At 35.7% G+C, this 16,869-nt stretch overlaps 2 protein-coding genes across 6 annotated transcripts in view; one reads left to right on the top strand and one right to left on the bottom strand.

Moving 5' to 3' along the window:
- Window positions 1-935: 935 nt before the first annotated feature.
- On the top strand, window positions 936-8,877 carry LOC121314224 (ubiquitin thioesterase otulin-like). Of its 5 annotated transcripts, none has more exons than XM_041247255.1 (8): window positions 936-1,045; window positions 2,667-2,973; window positions 3,534-3,571; window positions 4,822-4,862; window positions 5,349-5,483; window positions 5,938-6,057; window positions 6,710-6,979; window positions 7,484-8,877. In XM_041247255.1, exons 1-8 carry the CDS (start codon window positions 967-969, stop codon window positions 7,520-7,522), a joined length of 1,029 nt encoding a protein of 342 aa, XP_041103189.1. In that variant the 5' UTR covers window positions 936-966; the 3' UTR covers window positions 7,523-8,877. The 5 variants fall into 5 exon arrangements, with proteins under 5 accessions (XP_041103189.1, XP_041103185.1, XP_041103187.1 ...); XM_041247251.1 differs by having other exon boundaries at window positions 2,529-2,973; XM_041247253.1 differs by having other exon boundaries at window positions 963-1,045; window positions 2,397-2,973.
- A 4,986-nt stretch (window positions 8,878-13,863) lies between these two features.
- Window positions 13,864-16,869, bottom strand: part of LOC121314223 (F-box/LRR-repeat protein 7-like) — a 100,870-nt gene continuing 97,864 nt past the window's right edge. Inside the window, exon 4 of the mRNA XM_041247250.1 lies at window positions 13,864-15,015. Within this exon, the coding sequence (XP_041103184.1) occupies window positions 14,279-15,015 (737 nt within the window). The 3' untranslated portion in view covers window positions 13,864-14,278. The remainder of the gene's footprint in view (window positions 15,016-16,869) is intronic.

Raw genomic sequence — 16,869 nt, 5'->3', positions numbered from 1 at the left:
GTTAGCATTGCCGCTGTCAGCACCACCACCACGTCCGGAGTGCCGAGCGCCACCGCCACGTCAGGAGTGCCCTGCACTGATGTCAACCTTGCCACTGCCTGTGTGCCATTGCCACATCCGAAGTGCCCAGTGGTGCCACCAGAGTGCCCCATGCAGATGTCAGCATTGACACTACCAGCATTGCCGCTGCCAGCACCGCCACGTCTGGAGTGCCCCGTGTTTATGTCAGCATGGTCGCTGCCAGCATTGCCGCTGCCAGCACTACTGCCACATCCGGAGTGCACAGCGCAATTGCACGGACGGAGAGCCCCGTACCACCGACAGCGTCGCCAGTGCCAGAGTGCCCAGCAGCGTCGCCACTGCTGGAGCACCCAGCAGTACCCAGTGCCACCACCGGAGAGCCCAGCACCACTGCCAGAGGATCCAGCACCCAAGAGAGGGGAGCTCAAGCGTTATCAGTGTCACCTCTAGTGCGCAATATCACTTTGCTGAGAAATGTGTAACCCATGTGTAACCCTGTAGGTATCTACTGTAAGTGACTGAAGTGAATCCCAACGAACAACAAAAATGACATTTAAATAAAAAAAAAACCCTAAACAAAACAATAAAAAAAGGAATGCACATTTTGGCAGTGACATTACGGAATTAAATACTTGTCAGATCATGTAATCAATTAATGTGATCATGTAATCATGCATTTCAATTAAAACAAATTCATATTTTTAGGGATATACATTTTTTTTTAATTAATAATTTAAAAAGTACTGTAATGCGTTTCTAAGCAGCCAATGATAATGTCCAAGGAAGCAGGATGTTTCACATCACCGATTTCCACATTTAATTGCTGGCTTGGAATGGGTGTAATTGTTTACAGCAATTTCAACAATAGCAACCGAATGGACTGAATCAGCACATAGGCTACCAGTCATCTTACCGTCTCTCAGACTGTATTTCCAAACATGGTGAATGAACAACCGCTGCTGTATGTCCCCCAATACAGATCTGTCCTTACCCTACAGGCTGCTGAAGGAGGAAATGTTCTTCAGTAAGTACGTTTATTTATTTATATAGCGCCTTTCATACAACAGTATCTCAAAGCAATTTGCAAGTCAATAAAAAATACAAAAAATGAATTAAAACAATAAAATAAGTTATAGTAAAATAAATCAAAATACAAAACAAACAAAAAAAAAAAAAAAAAAAACAACAAACAACAAACTTTTATAATATAAGCTGTCGTCCGTTCCACTGTACTATTTTATTTAGTCGAAAAAATATAGGTTTGAAACAGCAGTTTTCAAACCATTTATGTATTTACTTAAACTAAGAGCCATGTGTCTTTACTTTCACTTTTGTAACTTCCGTGAAATAAGCCAGGCTCTACAAGGTGGATTTGAAAACAAGGTAACCAGCATTTGGGAGCTTGGTAGTGTTCACTGTTTTATCTTTTGCTGTGCTAGTCTAACATGTTTAAGTTTTTTTCGTTTTGCAAACCGAGAGAGCAAGAAACTTTGTTTCCGTGTTCTGAAAGAAAGGCGGAGGTTTCCATTAGTTGCAGTATAATAAAGTACACAGGCAGGAAATAATTGTTGTTAAAAGAAGAGACTGAAAATTATGTACATATTAAAATAAACAAAGCCAGTAAAAAATATTACATATTTAGACTTTTTGACAAATGTTAGTCTTTTTTAGTTGTGGTACATCGGAGCAGCAGACATTATCAGTCGCACCACTTTTAAATGCCAATTGAGGCGGGTCTTGCATCTGCCTGTGTATCTCCTTACAGTAGAGTGAAGTATGGAGATTGATATTTGATGCGCACCACAGTTATTCTAAACAGAAAGCGTTAGCACTGTCACTGAGCTTATTTTTTCGAATTGATGTGCTCAGCCCTGGATATATATATATATATATATATATATATATAATATATATATATATATATATATAGATAATTTCCAGTTGGTAAATCGACATGTGGTAAATCGACAGAGCTGTTGGTTAGGGTTGATGTCTACAAGCTGTCCCCCATAGAGTTAATGTGGTAATCATATTGTACTTCATTATAAATCTGCTTGGAAAAATCCTACTCTCTGATTGTTAGCTGCAGATTATTATGTCAGATGCATTCGTGCCACCATGTCTTTACTACAATATGCCTTGTTGTCATCTGTGCAGGATGTAATGTTATTTATTGTTATACTGTAGCTGATTGAATGCACATGCTATGTATGCTTGTTATTTCTACAGTATGAGAAAAAATGTGTTAACAGATACTACTAAATGGCATGTTCAGTCTGTCAAACTGATATTTAGTTCTTCATTTGAAATATTTGTCTCCAAAGGGTCGAGACAATTTACTAATTTAAAATAACCTTTTTTTTTGTTTGTTTCAGCTTTTGTACAAAACATGCTTTGGTCAGAATGAAACGACTGTGGACTAGACCGTCAAAGATCTGCTGTTTTTGTAGTTTCTTTTTTAGGTTTTACCTTTAGCAGTAACACTTTGATTGTACCTTGTTTCCTAGGCCAACTCAGAACAATAGGAATGGGTCTCATTGTGTGGATCTTTGACTGGATGGGCTTTATAGGTCATTTCATGTGGGAAGCTGGGCATTATTGCTTGAATGTGTTTATATTGGTATCGATCTTGACACTTTTAACAGGATACCTGTATACACATATCAGGGAAAACAATTCAGATGGACAGATGGGGGTCACATCTCCCCCTGAACATCAAATCAACAGTCCAACAGAAAGTGACTATAGTACAGCGTGTGAGAAAAAGACCCAACGTGACTCGGTCACATTCAAAGAGACTTTGGCCATAGCGGTCACAAATTGTCCTGATGGAGGAGATGCTGTCCGTCGCATGAAGGTGGTAGAGCTGTCTGTTCAAGACAAAGACAGTGGGCCTTTAAACAGAAGAAACCAGAGCAATACAAGCCGTGCCAGTGATCAGCCATTCATAAGGTTGTTACCAACCACATGCACCATATATGAAAAAGTGTTGCCTTTTTTTGTTGTCATTCTAGGATTATTTTAGATGTTTTAAAATTTTATTTAGAAAGCAAGTTTTTGTTTGACATTCTTTTTTTTTGTGATCCATCAGCTGATGAATCATTTTGTAAAATAACTTATTTAATTCTGCGTCCAGTTTGAATATAAAAAGGAAAGCTACCCTGAACCACCTGTCTATAAACTTCAGATCACTTTTGAATTAATTGAAACCATATGTGCGCATTTATAGGAAATTACGATAACTTGCAAATCTCACTTTCTAATGAGAACTGAAATGTGTATAATATTTAGACCACATTAATACCACAAATTCCATTTATAACTCAATTAATATTCTGTTTTTTTAACTGTACTGTGCAGTATATGTGGACATTGGTGTATTGAGCATAGTGTGGTATTAAGCAAGTACAATAATGTTAAAATAATTATAATTTTTAACAGTACTATAGTTTATTATCATTTTTTACAGTTTCTTTGTGATTTACATAGATTTTTTTCCCCCTTATTTGTAGTGCTGATGAAGATCTGTACTGTGATCTGGATGACATAGGTAATATTCAAAGATTTCTCTTTAGGGTACACTGTTTGGATGACTTATAGTCACAGTGTCTCATTAGGACGGGGGGGACGGGGGGATGGGGGGAATAAATAGAAATGTGTTGCTGTATGTCAACATCACAAGATAAATGAGCTCAGGAGCTCGACATTTCAAAACGTTTTGAAATCCAGATCACCAGATTAATTTATTTCAGGTTATCGACATTTCAAATGGATCTCAACATAACACATTTTTATTTTCATTTTTATCATGTCCTTTATGAGACACTGTAAATATCTGCAAACAAGATGATCTTACAGTGTTATTATACCTTGTTTCCCTTTATAAAAGTTACCCACATTAAAAGCATAGCAGAGTGTAATAAAGCATAATGAAAGTTTGTTAAATCATAGATAAGCATTGTGAAGCACATAGAGGTATGGTAAAGCATATTAAGTAAACATGAAAAACAGTTGTTAACTACTGTAAAAGTGTAGTGTAACAATGTGATAAGCACAGGAAAACTGCAAAATTACTGTCCAAAATTATCATGGAAAACTTTTATTAGGGTATATTTTGGAATTCAGTTTAACAAATCTTATCTGAAGCTGATCTGCAGCCATATATGGGCTGCTAATGTTGCCATCAGACCTAAATCTGCTCCCGGACGTTTAAATCAAAAGGCACAGTGCGATGTGGACAGATAGCACAAAACAGACATTCACTGTGACTCAATCATTTTGGCAAACAAAGGCAAAATACAATTTGGTGTTCTGCTTAGGTAAAACAAATCTAAATATTAAATGCTCTGGGAACGTTCAGACTTTGAATAGCATTTATTATAAAGATAAATCACATTTCAGTTTTTTTTACAGGGGGAGTGAAGTGAACATTTTACAATCTGATAGTGATTTTAATCAGGATTAAGTTTTGAGGTACAATTTTGATTTAAGATTAATTAACAACTTGTTTTACAGCCAGGTAACTGTCTTTCTCTACCATATCTGGGGTAGCCAATTGACTGAAACTTGTTTTATAAACATCATGTATTTCATGTTTTACTAATAACATCCACAGCAAGTGTTATGAAGAGCAGCTTGCCAGGGTTTTGGTATTAACAGTGATTATTTACAACTACTGTATCTACAGGAATTGCATCATTGTTTTGTATTATGATACAGCGTTCTGAATCTGTGAGGCAGAAACCTGCACTTTGCCTTTTGCCCCTGTGGTTAATTTTAGTGCCTTTATTTTCATTACAGAGCTGGACAGTAATCTGTATCATCAGCCATCGCTATACACGGTAATATTTTTCCTTTTTTGCTTGTTTTTCTCCACCCTTTCCAGACGCAGCTGGGGTTGATTATGAATGGACAGCGAGAGAACAATGAAAGTAGCTCATATTCAAAATAATTTACTTAGGCACTCTTCTTAAAAAGTTAAACTAAACATTTAAATTAAGAACGTTGTTCCCCCGATTTAAGGCAATTCATTATGGACCAATAATTCATAGTGGTTTAGCTGGCCATGTTTCCCTGCTGCTGTTTAAAACCAATTAAAGATGGCTTGTGTGTTCCTGTGAAAATGCTAACTGTACTTTGTGCTGTTATCTCTGCAGTGGGAGCAGAGGTCGACATACAGTATTTACATAGCTTAGGCTAGAAGGTTGTTGCCCAGTGTTTTGCCTCCAGAAGCCCAGTTTCATGTATCTCTGGTGATACTCCCCCCCAATATATCAGAACAAAGTGACTTGATAATCACTGTTTATATTTTTATTTTTATTTCTTAGGATGATGGATATCCTGAGTGTTTCCTAGAAAACCTGAAGAAGGATACCTCCTTTGAGTTACGGAAGATTGTTTTTAAAGTCATGGTAACAGGCCGGGAGTTGCCATGCTGGATCAACACAGAGGAAACCTTGCAGGTGTGACAAGCCTGCTGATCAATGTGCTGTAAAGACTGTGTTTAATGTGTGAATAAACACATCACATGAGCATCCTTCTAAAAGTTTGTGATAGTAAAGGCATAGCAAAGTGTAATAAGCATAGTGAAAACAAGGTAATTTTTATTATTATAAATATATATATATATATATATATATATATATATATATATATATATATATATATATATATATATATATGTGTGTGTGTGTGTGTGTGTGTGTGTGTGTGTGTGTGTGTGTGTATATATATATATATATATATATATATATATATATATATATATATATATATATATATATATATGGCAAACTATGGTAAATGCATAGTACAACCACAGGAAAGCATAGAAAAAGCAATAAATGACCATGTAGATTCACATTTCCTTGTAAATTCCAATTAAACATAATGAAATTACTCTTATATTTCTTCAAGTTGCCAAATAAGTTGTTCCAGGAAGGCTATGCCTGGATTAATCAGTGGAACTTTGAGTATAGGTCTGGTGGAAATCCTGTTGAGAAACTTCAAGCAAGTTTAGATGTCTTTCTGAAAAAGGTGAATGTTTTGGTCATCATGGGTTCCTTATTTTGGAAGAAAACCTACTCAAACCAAATCTGTTTCTAGTTTTTTTTTTTCTCTGTTTAAAACTCATGAACATGTTAATGAAAAGTAATGTGCTTTTTGCATGTGGAGAGAGGATGTGGTATTCTAGACACCTATTGATTTTGGCAGAGCATGGCATTGAATAGTCCACTGACAGCAGCATAGTATAGTTTCGTGTTCAAATATTTTAAAAAATATTAATGGATATTGCAATAATGTAGTAAATAGAAACTAGGTACCTCAAATTACCTATTAAAGAAAGGCGAGGAACATTCTTCTGCACAGTACAATGTGTTTTCGTTTTTTTTTTACTTCAGACCTCATATATACATTGACTTCCTCTTCATGTTCTCTTTTTGATAGTCTTTTATAAACTGTTATATGAACAAGCATGAACATAGTGATCTGTGCCACCAAATATATTTCAAGGTTGTGTTTGTTTGAATAGTCTAATTTGGTCCCAGCACTAATATGTATACTACTTTTAAGAAAGTTGTTCTGATTGTTTTGTACTTTCGTACTTTTGTACTTTGTACTGTACTTTTCTACTTACTTTAACCCACTGTAAACCCGTTTTTCTGTTTTGTTTTGTGTTGTTTGTCAGTGGGCGCTGATTTGTAATGTAGAACCACAACATGCTAGAGAACGGGTTTGTGAAATCATGTTAAAGAGCGAAGAGATGGAGGAAAGAATATGTGAAGCCGTGAAGTTCCTGATGTTATGCAAAGCCATTCAGATGTATAACAGAATGGGGGATGGAGAAGACGTGCCTGTTTTCTGCACTGTGCTTTTTGCGAGGAGCACATCTCGCCACCCCTATCACTTCATGATTAATCATCTCAACATCCTGGGATTAGACAGCAGACTGAAGCAGGTAATGCGCATCTTAAAGATGAACTCTCTTATAGATGAACTCTCTAAAACATTGCTAAAGGTTGTATTTATACACTATGGGTTACATTTATCAAAGTCTACAATAAAATGCAATTTGTATAATTTTTTAAATGGTACTCCTGATCTTACCAAACAAGTAGAAAACAACTTATAAGGTTTGTGTAAGGACTAAAAAGTGTGCTTTAGTATTTTTTAATTTTTTTAACACTTGGGTCCTGTTTTCTGTTGGAAATCTTTTTATTTTTATTTTTTTACTTTCCTTGTATTTTATACTTTTTATGCAGCACTCTTAAAAGCCCTGCAGTATATATTAGGATGTACAATAGGGTTGTGAATACAAATGCTTCTTTTTTATTGTGTTTTGTCAGTTTGTATTGCACAGTACAGTACACGACCTTGTCCTATGTACGCTAAGTAAACAGGAGTCTTTTTTATTTAAGATGTAGAAAGTAATTCGTTTTGTGTGTTTTTCTTTGTTTTTTAGATGGAAGTGGAGCTGCTTCTATACACCTTATTCAGTTGACCTGCAGACATTAAAATGAATTATATTTAAAGCTGCCAGCACAATGTTTACAGGTCATGGAGGTACAACTTTGGTAAATTGTTTAAATAAATATTGTGTGACACAGTATAAACCACATATGTCCTCCTATTTTTAGCTCACGGTTTAAATTCAAAATTCTCTAACTAAGAAATGGCGACCCCCTACAGCAATATTAGATACAGATATCATCTTTGATTTATTCACAAACGACTTTTAAATGAATTACATTTTCCACATGATTTATAAAACTTTAAACATGTTGTAGTGTTGTCCTTGGCAGTCCTTAGTCAAAAACCTATTTTTGAAGGTAAAATGAAGAGAAATTGTCACTCAGCTTACATAATAATTTGATCCTATTTGAGTAAGCAGCCTAAGTAAGGCTATCAGTTAACACACTCCTCATTCTGTTATACTGTTCTCCTAGAAAAAGGAGAACATTTCGGGGGACAATATTTAGTAAGTAAGGGTGAGTGAGGCAAAATGGGCACTAAAATCCAAACCCCCATTCTGTAAGAAATTGTAAAGTAATTTCCTTAATTTTGGTAACATTTCTACATCTTTACAGCATGTTTATTCATTTTACCAATTTTGATTTTTGTGTATATAAATATGAAATACTTTCAGTTTCTGTAAAAAAAAAAAAAAAAAAAAAAGTGCTTGGAAGCCTGTTTAAAAATCCAGTAGATTTCTGCTTCTTTTTATATATTTCTTTGTTTCCTTATCTTTGTGCGTAAATATTAAAAACATAGACATAAATCATGTGCCACAAAAATCAATAGTTATAATCTACACAGTTTATACAGTGATTTTAATACAGAAGAAATATGTCAATGGCTGTATGTAAAATACAGCTTATCAGTGTCGGCAGCCTTTAAAATATTTGTAAACAACATACTGCATTAACTTACCTAAATACAGTATGATGTGATTTCTGTTGTTTTTTTATTTTTTAAATACAGTCAATAGATAACAGACCAGTAGTGCTAAAGATAAAATACTGGTATATGTTGTAGATAAACACTGAGTTATTGCAGCAGTCTAGCACAAATGGATGTGGTGTAGCTGATGTAGCCTTTGTACAGTTAAATATATAGAGCACTGTGAGTTCATGCCAGCCTGGTTTACTGATACCTTACAATGTTGTAAAATACATAAGTGTAGAAATTCTCATAGGGCATCTTTACTCCTCGGTTGAGTAACGTGTGTCATGTTACTATATCAGTTAGATTATATAAGCACTTTGTATAGCAGTATGTATATTATAAATATGTTCTCTATATTCCTAACATGGAATTTGTACAGCCTTTTATTGAAAATAAAAGTTTTGGTTGTTGGTTTCTTTCCTCTGTTTGTTTTTTTTATTTTTGTCATTTATTACAAATAAATAATGATGTTTTTAACAATTTACATTTCAACATCTAAAGAATATTTTTCGGAACTCATGAAATAAAACATTATTAAACGAATAGCATCAAACTGTAAGAACATAACTTGATAACTGGAATTCTTACAACATTGCTTCTCTTGTGCAACTTAAATAACTTTAAATGATAGGCTACTGTTTTTTTTTTTTTTGTACTTGAAACATATGTACCTTGGCTGCCATCAGAAAATGATATTAAAGGAATGATATTAATGTAGAGTGTTTTATTGCTTGCCAGCTTTAGCAGTTGAATTTGTTTTTGGCTGAACATCCGTGATTACAAAAATAAAACACTAGGGGTCGCCCTAACTCAAAGAAGAAAAATTGAGTTGCTTTCTGGTTCCATTATAGTTCCACACTTTTTAATAATGATTAAGTGATCTGTGACCAAAGAGAAATTAGTGCTACGCTAGTGTTATTTGGTTGTATACAATACATTTTGTGGTATCAAATTATAGAAAGCAACTAGACAAAAAAAACCAAAAAATCTTTACTGCATTAAATGTGGCAAAATAGCCTGTGTGTCAAAACTGCATGGTTCAAATGAATTAATTATTCCTGGTGTTTTCTCAAGCAGTACACTTGACATAATGGTGCTGCTTCAAGTTCAATAATGGTGCTGCTCTCAAATTCAATCTAGAGTCACAGACTACAGTGACTCCAGCCAAGTTAGAAATGTTTTGAACTTCAGGGCAAATCAAGAGTATTCCAGTTTTTCAAATTCTATCCGTTTCTTAATAGATCTAGATAATACAAAACTGCATTTTAATATCCATGATAGGAAATAGGCAGTGAAAACATGGGAACAATCTTGTTCTGATTCTTTGTCCTTTTATAATAATCACTGATTTTCTTTAAAAAGCTGAAGTGTATTCATTTGGTTGTCTTCATACACGATGGTTATCCATTTACTCTGATCAGCCTGGGGTTTCTATCTACATGAACAGTGTGCACAGCATTAATGGATTTCACTTCCATATTTAATAATCATTCACTAAATTGTTCAGCTTCGTAGCCAATCTTGTGTCTCCACTGTAAAAACTATCTTTGAAGAACTCTGTCATCATATTCCAATGTCTGATGTGTACAGTACCAGATTCTCAGAGTTGAGTTAATATTTGTCTTCTATTCACCCTTACCTTATAAAAAAAATGTTACACTTCACAAAAAGAGTTTCTCCAGCTTTAAAATTGCGTTAAAATCTCTATGAGTATGTGGTTAACATTAACTGCCACATGTTTAACATGGTTTTGCATGTACTGTATCTTAAACAGTATACTAGCATTATCTGTTTACTGTACCTGTCTTCTTGTGTTCATATTTAGTAAAATGCTATTGTGAAAATGTTTACATTTTACATTCATTAAATAATTCCATAGATGTAATGTAAAAATGTTTAATAAACAGAAACAAAAAACAGTTTTATTTATTTCCAATTGGATTTTTGTGTCTGGTAAATATATTTAGAGTATTTTATTATTTATTTATTAAAAGTGTTTCATATTTTTAAATCCCATACAACAGACACGGCAAGGCAATAAAATGACAGTTACAAGTGTTCTTATCCTGTAGTCTGACACAAGACATCGGGTAATATCAAGGTTCAATTCTTTTTTTTTTCAGAGTGATTTTATTACACCCACTGGAGGCAGTGTTGCTGGGGGAACAGCTAATCGGTTACACTAACGTACCCGATGTACTTTGAGGTTAGACAGCATTCTTTTAAATGTATTAGTTTTAAAAACTTGTCAGGATGTGATGACAGAAAATAATTAAAACAACACAAATAATACATTAGTTAAGATGATATTTCACACCAATACCAGGTTTCACATGTTAACCCATATTTTTCTTTGGACACGGCTTATGCAAATGATAATAGTGTGACGCTAATAATGACAACTTTTTTTTTTTTTTTTCATTTAATGTTTTTTAAAAATTAATTGAAAAAAACAGAAAGCACAATTGAAATGACGAACTGAACCCATGACAGAGTTAATACAAATATCTCAGTTAGCAGTACAGTACTACAGAATGAAGTAGGGTTTCAGGGAAAAAGTGCATGTCTGCCAGCCCAACCGTGATACAAAGCCACCCTTCTACTTATACGTGACAGCTGTCATCTAAATCGACTGCCAGCTTTCATTTCAGAGAATGTGGGAGGAAAGAGATTATTAAGAAAAGGGAATGTGTGGTTACTTCAGACTTCTCAATTGTAATGCTGTTAGTGGAAATTCCAGTTGCTTCAAATGGTGCATGTGGACCGATTCCTAATCTAAAAAGCCAATTGTTTTTTTTTTTTTAATATTTTTTAATTTAAAACGCTGATATATTAAGTGTTTGTGAAAAGTGCAGGGTTGCCAGCACTGGAGACTGAAGGCTTCTGTTAGTCCAAACTGCAGGTAGAGAATACAGACAGCAGCAGGGCTGGCTTTCACAGGACGAAAGGAAAAAATATGCCTCAGGCCTACTCTGTCGGAATTTACCCATAGGGGATAAGAGGATATTTACCAGCCATGCCAATTAAATATAATTCTAAGAGTATACATTTAATGTGGTGGTTTGTGGGTAAGGGGATAATCTGAGACCAGCAAGACTCCTTGGGGTACATATACTAAAGTGTTGCGCATGTCATAAACAAGTCGGAAGTCTAGGGTGAAATGTACTAAACATGCAGAGTGCTGTTAGCGACTTTTTAAGGAACTTTTTTTTGCGGTTCAACCTTAGATGAATATGTAGTTCTGGGTGTTCCTGCATAAATTCACAAATAAGGGGTGGAGATAGTACAAATAGTACACCTCCTTATGTCAGACAAACATGTTTGGTTTAGTACAGTAGCCTGCTGTATGATTAGGAAAAGCTTTTGGGGGGTGAAGGTGGGGGCCCCACTATAGAATCTGATGGGATTAAACTGCCTTTCGTTTTTCTTTATATATAACAGTATTAAAATAGGTCAAATGAAGAGAGAACAGAATGCATCTTGCACCCTTGCATGTACAGACGTTATCCTGCAGGCACCCTCTGCTGCAGCCAATCACAACTCAACTCAACGTTGCACGACTCTCGCATTAGAACTCGCTAAGAATACGCAGCAAATATTAAAATTAGTATATTGCAGCTCTTTTCATTAATATATTTCTTTTAGTACATACGGCAAAATGTATACTTTGCGAATTGTCGCAATGAAAATGCAAATTGCGGTATGTTTGTGCTGCGGCTGGCCCGTCTTAGCACATCTTCCCCTGTGTGGTTATTTGACCTAGCAGAATACACTAGACTGGTATACTGGTCAGGCCGTGGCAGACTTGCCTCTTTTATCTTAAACCCTGAGTGAATAAGACTAGTTAACACTGCTTTATAAATGAGACGGTTATTATGCAATTATCTAACTTGTTTTGCAAAATAGTTTCTTTCAGGGCAGGAAATAGCAGACCATGTTCCACATATCACATCAGTAGCAATATTTGCTGGAGAGTGGCACTAAAATAGTTTTTGGGTTATCCATTTTAAAAAGATTTATGCAGTCCCAGTTTATCTCCCCTAGAGGGAATCAGTGAGCAACAACCAAGATACTTAGCATTAGGATTTCACGACAGACTTGTGGCTATCAACGGTATTGTCATTATTTGGAGAAATAACAAATTAAACTAGTTTGAGCTCACATTCATGGGACTGTATTCCATGCCCTGATTTACTAATACTGGTACAATAATACTGAATAGTGGTTTCTTCAATAGAAAAAACAAAATATACAGCTTGTTTAAATAAACATGATTGTCAAAAGTTTTTTTACGCCTCCATAAACTATATATACCGGTATATAAAAAGAAAAAGTGGAATATTAATAGTTTTGTTGCCAACATTTGACCATTTTACAGTGATCCTCTGGGTGAAATCTAGTGATGCTCATGGTATATGGTGGAGATGGCATAGGATGCTTTAGTTAATTTAAGGTACTTTAGTTAATTTAGGGTAATCAGCCTTTCAAGGGTATATACTATCCAATAGTTAAGTTTCCCAGATTCCAATACCGTCCTTGGTTATGCCATATGGATATATGATTAAAAGAAGCAGAGAAATCAACAAATCTACTGGACAAGTTGTTTTGTTTGTTTTATATACATCTGACTTTGGAGAGAGACCACATGCAAACTGTTGTGTTACCATAGTGCCTAATCCTTTAGTAAAGCAGTCTTGCATAATTTAGTGAGCCACCTATTGATGGGAATGTGATTACTTAGATATTATATAATACTACCTCTTTACATGAGAATCATTATGGTTTGAGTCTTTCCCAAATCTTAGTAAGGGTTTGGTGACAGTCTTCAAATGGTTCAATATTAAATTTGCTTATGAAACAAGGTACAATATACTATAGAATGTTTTTAGGAACAAAGTAAACTTTATTATTCACAAAACTGTTCTAGACTGTTGCTGCCTTACTTAACAACATTGTAGAACAGTTTTGTGAATAGCAAACTTAAAGCTTTGTGAATTGAACTCTATATTATATTACATTGGGATCAACTGGTACAAATACTGTAATCAGCCTTAATTCATAATGAGGAAGCACACAGATACTAGCATATGTATTGCAGCATTTTATGTAAAACAAATGCCCTGTGAGTTATCATTGATGCCCACTGGATTTCACTCTGAGAGCTGAAGGAATGCCATAAGCAGAGTAAGCACCTACATTCAGCAAATACTCCCTACAAATGGGCTGCTTTTCTTTCTAGCCAGTGGTCTGACCACAACAGCAAACAGTGTTTTTACACTATAGTATTTTATCTATACACCCCCTTCATTGACATTGCAGAATATATACACACACACACACACACACACACCACACACACACACACACACACACACACACACACACACACACACACACACACACACACACACACACACACACACTCTAATAAGTCTTCAGGTCTCTTATGTTTTCCTCATCATAATATGGAATTCATACCAAAAGGCCTTAACTTAATTACATACTCCTTGCAGGGCTACCTAGTTCTATTAATGGCAATTCCTTCATGTAAACCTCATTGTGAATAATTCTGAAACTATGTTTACCTTTTTTTTATTACAAAGTGCAACCCTACATGTTGGAAATAGTAAAAAAAAAAAATAATTAACAGGCCTAATGAAAATGCTATATAAAAAGATTCTCCTTCTTGATGAACATTAGTCCAAACCTTTAGTTACAAATCCAAACAGGTGGACCCTGGCGGCTGATTGCCACAGACAGCTGTCATTTCTATGGAGAAGCCTCTCTAAGGATGAAAGGGTTACACCTATTTTTAGAAGAAGGCCGGGTTGGTGTGCTCTATTACACACCGTTTGCAATGGCGCTTGACAAACCGAAGAGCCTCCACCGAGATGTCACAATCCTGCACGTTCATCATCTGCAGGTCAAAACAGTTGGCCGCCACAATCTGCAGGCCCCTGCCTGTGATGCTCTCGCACGACTTGAGGCTCAGCCGTTTGAGGTTGAAGCAATTCAAAGCCAGGAACTCCAGGCCGGCGTCAGATACCAGAGGGCACTTGCCAATGTCCAAGGACTTTAGCTTGGCACAGTTTTTGGCGAGATACTCCAGGCCGTGGTCCGTGATGCCCTCACAGCCCCTGGCATTGAGATAACGCAGCTTGCTGCAGTACTTGGCCACGTAGCGGATGCCCACATCAGTTATGCGTCCACAGTGAGCGATGCTGAGGTATCTCAGGCGTGACTCCAGCTTGGCAATTTCACGCAGGCCGAAGTCACTGACGAAGCGGCAGTCGCTGACACTCAGTTCCTTCACAGAGCTGCAATAGATGACCAGGTAGCGCAGCCCCTCATCAGTGATGCGCACACAGCGACGCAGGTAGAGGTGGGTGAGTTGAGTGCAGTGCGCCGCGATGGTGTGCAGCCCCTCGTCCTCTAGAACAAAGCAGTCTGTCATGTCCAGGTAGCGGATTGAGATCTGCTTCCCGTGCATCGTGGACAGCTTGACTGAGGCTTCCCGTGTCAGGCTGATGCAGGTCACATTGTAGCAGCCTGACAGAGATACGTACAGAAAGAGAAAAAGAATAATGAATTTAGAAAATTACATCTCAAAACTGTCCAGCAACAAATCTACTAGTGTTTCGCTTGTGTTTAATATATTTTTAAATAACACATGTTGTGCTTAACTGTTTATGCCAGTTGAATAACATAATGGTAAGCTAGTATGGGGCATTTCGTACACTGAGTTAATCAGTGTTTATATTTACTGTAGTTACAATAGTGCGACTGTGGGTGGTGATGTTGTACCGAACGAATCAATCAAATCCCACTAGCAACGTTTTCAAATCTACTGTGTTGGATACCTACTAAAAGACTGTTCTTATTTTGAATGGTCTTATATTATGCCAAATAATTTTATCACTGTACAGTATGGGGCACAAAAAGAAGAAAAGTCCACCAGTTTCTTTTCAAAAGCCAAAAGATTTCCTTTGGGATGACCAATATGCTGGTGCTGAAAACTGAAAAAAGTACAGAATTGTGACTGTATTTAGTCCTTTAAAAAACAAAAACGTCACTGTCCTGAACTCCAGCACTGTAACATTCTTCATGCTCTAGATCTAAGGATTCAGTCTGCTCTGGTATATCATTTAGTCGCTGTTGTTTATATACTGGTTTCGAAGTGAATGTCTCAAAGCCTGCAGAAATTGTTCAATTAATTGGTCTACTAGGCACCCCTTCAGGAAATGATCCAAGTACATCATCCTAGGGCACTGCCAAAATTAATTATATTGAGTTTATATGTTACGTCTTCATTCGTGCAGAAGCTAAGTCTTTTCAGTGATTTATTTTTAAACAAACGCTGACTGAGTTGTTGCAAATTCCAGAAATGGCCAGGACTGGTTCTGAAGAAAGTCATGTGGATTTTCTGCTGGTTGGCATGGGTGTAAACAAGTAGCTGCCTCCAATAAACGTCACAGAATAAGACTAGCTTTAATCCACTCACATGCTATTTAATTGTTTGACCGTAAGAATATAGAAAAAACTGGCATTTTATTAAACTCTTGTTGCCAAATGGGCAATAAAGTCTAGAACAGTTATTAAACCATATTTTTTTTTTGTAATATATAATAAATAAAAGTTTTGTCAAAAGGGCCACAAAACAATACATTGTATATGATCTCATATTTAAAAAGTTGTTTGTGCATATTTAGGAATAAATACTGTATATACTCTACACAATTTTTAATTTTAATTTTAATTTTTTTACATTTTTATTGTTATCACCTCGTTAACTACTAAAGTACATTTTTTAATCCAAGTGAATTTTAATTCAACTGGTTTCTCCTTTCCTAAATAAAGAGGCCTAGCTACACATTGCTGAGAAAGCTTGTATACAATTGCTAAGAGCCGCTGGGAATTGAAAGGAATACCTCAAGGCTCCAAGTATTCACATGCCAGTTAACCCTGAGATTGCACAGAATCCAGAGCACTGCTTTCATGTTTCAAGAACCAAGCCTATGGTAATTACTCTGTTTTTTCTTCAATCTTTCCTTTTAAAGAATTGTATTGATACAGCATATTAAATATGCCAATGGCCTCAGACTTGAAATCTGGTCTGTGACCTGTGTGAGACCCCATAAGAAGCTTATACTTACGAAACATGTGGAAAACAATGGAAGAAACTAAACTGATTCTTCCCCAATTAAAATATTTAACACTGAATTGACTAGGCATACAGTTGTATGCATCATAAATTACCAGAAAGATAGTTTACTTGACATCATTATGTTAAAGTAACCCATACCAAGTCTACTAAATAACCATGTACCTGTGTTGTTATGTAACCGGAAGAAGTCAACCGAATGAAAAGCTAACATAAACAAAGCAGATACCAATTTAGTATTT

The sequence above is a fragment of the Polyodon spathula genome, chromosome 4, assembly GCF_017654505.1.
Source record: "Polyodon spathula isolate WHYD16114869_AA chromosome 4, ASM1765450v1, whole genome shotgun sequence".
Taxonomy (NCBI): Eukaryota; Metazoa; Chordata; class Actinopteri; order Acipenseriformes; family Polyodontidae; genus Polyodon; species Polyodon spathula.
Note: the sequence above shows the minus strand (reverse complement) of the source record. Positions and strands in the feature narration are given on the sequence as shown.

Bases quoted from the DNA above. Each gene is read 5' to 3' on its own strand.
- LOC121314224 (XM_041247251.1), top strand. From the start codon at position 967: ATGAACAACCGCTGCTGTATGTCCCCCAATACAGATCTGTCCTTACCC. The intron at 4,863-5,348 runs GTAATATTTTTC...TTTATTTCTTAG, and splicing joins ATCAGCCATCGCTATACACG to GATGATGGATATCCTGAGTG. The intron at 5,484-5,937 runs GTGTGACAAGCC...TATTTCTTCAAG, and splicing joins ACACAGAGGAAACCTTGCAG to TTGCCAAATAAGTTGTTCCA.